The sequence below is a fragment of the Cebus imitator genome, unplaced genomic scaffold, assembly GCF_001604975.1.
Source record: "Cebus imitator isolate Cc_AM_T3 unplaced genomic scaffold, Cebus_imitator-1.0 Scaffold4, whole genome shotgun sequence".
Taxonomy (NCBI): domain Eukaryota; kingdom Metazoa; phylum Chordata; class Mammalia; order Primates; family Cebidae; genus Cebus; species Cebus imitator.
The window spans coordinates 1327293-1334000 of NW_016107319.1; the positions used below are offsets into that span (position 1 = coordinate 1327293).

At 48.1% G+C, this 6708-nt stretch overlaps 1 protein-coding gene across 2 annotated transcripts in view; it reads left to right on the top strand.

Moving 5' to 3' along the window:
• EMP2 (epithelial membrane protein 2) overlaps positions 1–6708 on the top strand; it is a 54916-nt gene that overhangs the window by 36589 nt on the left and 11619 nt on the right. For both annotated transcript variants that reach the window (XM_017533535.2, XM_017533544.2), the window contains exons 2-3: positions 360–492; positions 5385–5475. In XM_017533535.2, coding sequence (XP_017389024.1) covers positions 415–492; positions 5385–5475 — 169 coding nt within the window. In that variant the 5' untranslated portion in view covers positions 360–414. The remainder of the gene's footprint in view (positions 1–359; positions 493–5384; positions 5476–6708) is intronic.

A 6708-nucleotide genomic window follows, 5' to 3' on the forward strand; every position in this document is an offset into this window, starting at 1 on the left:
TTTAAGAGACAGGGTCTTGCTTTGTTGCCCAGGCTGGAGTGCAGTGGTACCATCATGGCTCACTGTGTCCTCCACCTCCCAGACTCAAACAATCTTCCTGCCTCAGCTTCCCAAGTATCTGGGACTGCAGGTATGACTACTATGCCCAGCTAATTTTCTTTCATTGTTTTTAGAGATAGTGTCTTATTATGTTGCTCGAGCTGGTCTCAAGTTCTTGGGCTCAAGTGATCTTCCTGCCTTCTCCCAAAGTTCTGGGATTCTAGGCAGGAGCCACCATGCCCAGCTAAAATTTGTTTATTTTTTATTGTAATTTTGTTTCGTCATTGACAGATTTTGAATTTCTTTCTTACCCTCTTCAGCACATCCTGCTCTGGGATTTAAACGTGACCCCTCTCCTCGGCCTGCCCTGTGAAAATGTTGGTGCTTCTTGCTTTCATCATTGCCTTCCACATCACCTCCGCAACCTTGCTGTTCATCGCCACCATTGACAATGTAAGTCTGCTTTCCTGCCACTCATGCAGAACCCCGGGTCCTGGAGTTAATAGAATTGGGTTGTATTGGTCTATTCTCATGCTGCCTATAAATGCATTCCAGAGACTGAGTACTTTATAAAGAAAATGAGATCTAATGGACTTACAGTTCCATGTAGTTGGTGGGGGCGTGCTCACAATTATGGCAGAAGACAAAGGAGGAGCAAAGACATGTCTTACATGGCGGCAGGCAAGAGACTTTGTGCAGGGAAGCTGCCCTTTATAAAACCATCAGCTCTTGTGAGACTTATTCACTACCATGAAGACAGTATGGGAAAAACCCGCCCCTGTGATTCAGTTACCTCCCACCGGGTCTCTCTCATGACATGGGAATTATGGGAACTACAATTCGAGATTTGGGTGGGGCCACAGCCAAACCATATCACAGATTGAGAACCCTGCCAAGGTGATCACGATTTGGGGTTGTCCTCCCTGTGAAGGCATGACCAATCTTCTGAGCTAACACCTCAGGACTCTTGACCTAAATGTGAAGGCTCAGGGCATCCCATGTTCAGGCTTTGGTGGCAGGTCCTGGCAGGCAGGGGTGTTTGTCCTCCCATCCATGATTCTTCCATAGAGCCTGGCTCTAGGAAGCCCTTTGAGGACATTGTGTGACTTCAGCTTTCCTTTAGATCAGTGTTCTCAACCTGGTCACTATTGCCATTTTGGGCTGGATAATCCTTTGTTAATGGGGTCCTCCCTGTGTATTGTAGGAAGTTCAGCAACTTCTCTGGCCTTAGCCGCTAGATGCAGTAGCACCCTCGCTCCTGGTTACGACAATCCAAAATGTCTTCAGACATTGCCAAATGTCCCATGGAGAATAAAACCACCCTCTGTTGAGGACAGCTTCCCTAGATGTCCCAGGTGACCCATTCCAGGTGGCCTCTGCCCCAACCCTTGATATCTCCTTACCAACAAGGGTCCCTTGCTGCTAGTCCACCCAGCCATGTCCTCCCCAGCAGAGCTCAGGCCTGGAACTTTCCAGACTCTACCTATGCTCCTATGAAAAATTTAACGTTGGCCGGGCGCGGTGGCTCAAGCCTGTAATCCCAGCACTTTGGGAGGCCGAGGTGGGTGGATCACAAGGTCAAGAGATCGAGACCATCCTGGTCAACATGGTGAAACCCCGTCTCTACTAAAACTACAAAAAATTAGCTGGGCATGGTGGCGCGTGCCTGTAGTCCCAGCTACTCAGGAGGCTGAGGCAGGAGAATTGCCTGAACCCAGGAGGCGGAGGTTGCGGTGAGCCGAGATCGCGCCATTGCACTCCAGCCTGGGTAACGAGAGCGAAACTCCGTCTCAAAAAAAAAAAAAAAAAAAACACAAATAAAAAAAAAAAAAAAAAAAAAAAAAAAAAAAGAAAAATTTAACGTTTTCCTTTAGTATCCAGCTTGCAGCCATATGGCAGGAATGTATTGGACAAATAAATAACCTATTGTCATAGATTAATATCCCTCTAAGCAGGGAGTGATATTAGGGAAACTTCTTTTTATTTTTTTATTTTTGAGACAGAGTTTCACTCTTTCACCCAGGCTGGAGTGCAATGGCGTGATCTTGGCTCACTGCAACTTCCATCCCTCGGGTTCAAATGATCCTCCTGGCTCAGACTCCCGAGTAGCTGCGATTATAGGCATGCTCCATTACACCCAGCTAATTTTAGTATTTTTAGTAGAGATGGGGTTTCTCCATATTGGCCAGGCTGGTCTCGAACTCCAGACCTCAGGTGATTCTCTCACCTTGGCCTCCCAAAGTGCTGGGATTACAGGCGTGAGCCACTACGCCTGGCCTAGGGAAGCTTCTTAACAGAGCTTCTCTATGGCCTATATACCGATCTAAAGAGCTGGCTTCCGTTCTGCTCATTGTAGACTGCAGAGATAATTAAAGGGCAGAAACATTGCTCAGAAAGCCGAAAAGCGCACCGTAAGAGTGGTCATGAACTCTGCCTACATATGTGGCTCCTGTTGATGAATCATCATGATAGTAATAACATAAACGATAACACCTGTCACTTAGTGATCACTATGTCCAGGGCTCATATAAGCCCTTTTATGGATGTCATCTCATGTGATCCTCATACCAGGCAGGGGACCAGCATCTCCTTGCACTGGGTAATAGGTGAAGGAACTAAGCCTCAGGGCAGGCACTTGGCAGAGTTTACAGTGTAGTAAGCAGCAGAGCCAGGATTTGAGCCATTCCAGAGGCTCCTGGTCCTAGAGCCTGTCAGGATAGATGAGTGCAGCCATCGCATTTGGGTTCTGGAGCTTCTTGCTGAGCTGCTGTTAAGTGGGGTGGGCAGGGACCACATTGATGCCGTGGATTATAGCAGTGGTCCCCAATCTTTTTGGCACCAGGGACCAGTTTCATGGAAGACAGTTTTTCCATGGAGGGGGGAAGGGGACGTTGCAGGAGGATGGTTTCAGGATGATTCAAGTGCATTCCATTTATTGTGCACTTTATTATTATTGTTACTTTTTTTTTTCTTTTTTTTTTTGAGATGGAGTTTTGCTCTGTTACCCAAGCTGGAGTGCAATGGCGCAATCTTGGCTCACTACAACCTCTGCCTCCTGGGTTCAGGCGATTCTCCTGCCTCAGCCTTCTGCTGTGTGGCCTCGTTCCTAACAGGCACGTGCCACCATGCTCAGCTAATTTTTTGTATTTTTAGTAGAAACGGGGTTTCACCATGTTGGCCAGGCTGCTCTCAAACTTCTGACCCCAGGTGATCCGCCCGCCTCAGCCTCCCAACGTGCTGGGATTACAGACATGAGCCACTGCGCCTGGCCACTTTATTGTTACTACATTGTAATGTATGATGAAATAATGATACAGCTTGTCATAATGTGGAATCAGTGCAGCCCTAAGCTTGTTTTTCTGGACTAGGCAGTCCCATGTGGGGGTGATAGGTGACAGTGACAGATCATCAGGCATTAGATTCTCACAAGGAGCATGCAACCTAGTCCCTGGCATAAGGCTGACACTCCTGTAAGAACCTATTATCCCTGCTGACCTGCCAGGAGGCAGAGCTCAGGTGGTGATGTGAGTGACGGGGAGGAGCTGTAAATACAGATGAAGCTTCCTCTGCTGGCTGCTCACCTCCTGCTGCGTGGCCTGGTTCCTAACAGGCCACAGAGCGGTACCAGTCCATGGCCCATGGGTTGGGGACCCCTGGATTATAGTATTTGGACTCACCATTCCCAGAGCTTACTGTGAAATAAATGGGACCCAAAGTTCTTTCCAAATCTCCTTTTTCTATTTCTTCCCATCTAGTCCTTTGGGATCCTGAAAAGATCCCAGACAGTGAAAAGGATAGAGAGACATTAGGGGCAGGAAAACCATCTGCCTTAGTGAATCCTATCCAGCACCGTCAGGGCATGGATATTATCATGGCACATTTTGAGAAGACGCAGGTGGACTTTTTGTCCATCAATGAGCCTGAGGGTATTCATTATGAGTTTGGAATTGTGGCTGGGCGCGGTGGCGCACATCTATAATCCCAGCAATTTGGGAGGCTGAGACGGGTGTATCAGAAGGTCAGGAGTTCAAGACCAGCTTGCCCGGACATCATGGCAGGCGCCTGTAATCACAGCTACTTGGGAAGCTGAGGCAGGAGAATTGCTTGAACTCAGGAGTCGGAGATTGCAGTGAGCCAAGATCACGATACTGCACTCCAGCCTGGGAGACACAGTAGGACTGTCTCCAAAAAAAAAAAAAGAGTTTGGAATTGTGCTTGGCATTATGGCTGGCGCACAGTGGGAGCTCAGGGAATGTTGACTGGCTGGATGGGTATGGGGAGTCTAGTCTGGGCGACTGGAAAGTAGAAGGAAGGCCATCTTGGGCAGTTGGGGCATGGCAGCAGCCACCAAAGCACAGAAGGAGATGAAAGCTTTGGGCTGAAGACAGGAGAATCCTGTCTCGTCATCCCATCCATTGCAGTGTTTGTTTGTTTGTTTAAACAGGGTCTGTCTCTGTCACCCAGGCTGGAGTACAGTGTTGCGATCACAGCTCCCTGCAGCCGCTACTGCCCAGGCTCAGGCGATCCTCCCACCTCAGACTCCTGAATAGCTGGGACTACAGTCACACACCACCACACTTGACTAATTTTTTGTATTTTTTTGTAGAGATGGATTGCCCTAGCTGGTCTCAAACTCCTGGGCTCAAGCAATCCTCCCACCCTGGCCTCCCAAAGTGCTGAGATTACAGGCGTGAGCCACTGTGCCTGGCCCTGTCTGCTATTATTTCCACTAATTCAGCGTCATCTTTTCATTCATGCTCTCTGAGGGCCTGGACCACCTCTTGTCCTTTGGCAGACATTAGCAGGGCATCATCTGAAGCTGGTTAGAAATGTAGAATCCCAGCTGGGTGCATTGGCTCATGCCTGTAATTCCAGCACTGTGGGAGGCTGAGTCAGGCAGATCACCTGAGGTTAGGAGTTCAAGACTAGCCTGAAAATATGGTGAAACCCTGGCTCTACAAAAAATACAAAAATTAGCCAGGCATGGTGGTGTATACCTGTAGTCCCAAGTACTCAGGAGGCTGAGGGGGGTGGATTGTTTGATCCCAAGAGATGGAGGCTGCATTGAGCCAAGACTGCACCACTGCCCTCCAGCCTGGGCAACAGAGCGACACTGTCTCAAAAAAAAAAAACAAACCAAAAAACGAAAAGAAAGAAATGCGGAATCCTAGGCCCCACCCCAGACCTCCTGAGTCAGTCTGCAGTAAAACAAGCTCCCCAGGCGATTCTCACGTGCGCTGCGGTTTGAGAATCCCAGAAGCCCACCATGCCTCATGCCTAATTAGGAGTCAGTGTTTACATCATTAATGGACAGCCTTTCTCTCTGTTTTCATTTTGTGTTATAGGCCTGGTGGGTAGGAGATGGGTTTTCTGCAGATGTCTGGAGAATATGTACCAACACCACGAATTGTACAGTAATCAATGACAGCTTTCAAGGTGAGTATGAATGAAGGAAGCTGACTGAGAAGCACTGAGTGAGGAAGGAACGTTCCGGAGTTAGGCTTCAGGTTCTCCAACCCCACACCCTCTCCCCCACTCGCTGGAGGGTGCCTGGCCACGTTTGCTTGGTGTGTGCCAGAGCAAAGGACGGCACAAGCTGGAGATGGCAGGGGTGTAGAGAAGCCGAGACTGGAGTGGGACCAAGTCCGCTAAGTTGGGCCTCATCTCTTCTCTGTCTCTTGGAAACACAGTTTCCCTTCCTCATCGTTTCTCCAGCTTCCGCTGTCATCTAGAATTTTCCCTACCCTCCTTTTTTTATCCAAGCCTCACCTCTAAATAGGCGCAGAGACCATAATTTACTCTCCAATCGCTTTTTCCCCTCCAGCGGTAAGAAATCTGAGATCTGGCGGGGTGCAGTGGCTCATGCCTGTAATCCCAGCATTTTGGGAGACAGAAGTGGGTGAATCACCTGAGGTCAGCAGTTTGAGACCAGCCTGACCAATATGGCAAAACCCTGTCTCTACTAAAAATACAAAAAATTAGCTGAGTGTGGTGGTGCATGCCTGTAATCCCAGCTACTGGAGAGGCTGAAGCAGAAGAATTGCCTGAACCCAGGAGGCAGAGATTGCGGTGAGATCGTGCCGATGTACTCCAACCTGGGTGAGAGTGAAACTGTCCCAAAAAAAAAAAAAATTCCAAGATCTGGCTTCTGTTCTTAGGAACAAGCCATGTGGCCTCACATTGGGCTGGTCAATTTCAGCATCCTCAGCCATAGAACAGAAGTAATGATGCCCTTGCTGTGCCTACCTCTTCAGTGAGCTAAAATATGTGAAAAGGCCTTGAAATACAGAAAATCCATTCAAAAACATGCTGGCCACTGTCTTCCATTATGAAGCGAATGGTTCTGTTTTTCCTCATAGAACTAATGGAATAGATACTTTGGGATCCCAGTTGCCTGATAAAATACAGTATACGCAGTTAAATTAGAGATTTCAGATAAACAGTAAGTACTGTATTTAGTATGACTAAATACCAAATTTTCTTTTATTTTTTTTTGAGACAGAGTCTCACTCTGTCACCCAGGCTGGAGTGCAGTGTTGCGATCTTGGCTCACTGCAGTCTCCGTCTCCCGGTTTCAAGTGATTCTCCTGTCTCAGCCTCCCAAGTAGCTGGGATTACAGGCGTACACCACCATACCCAGCTAATTTTTGTATTTTTAGTAGAGATGGG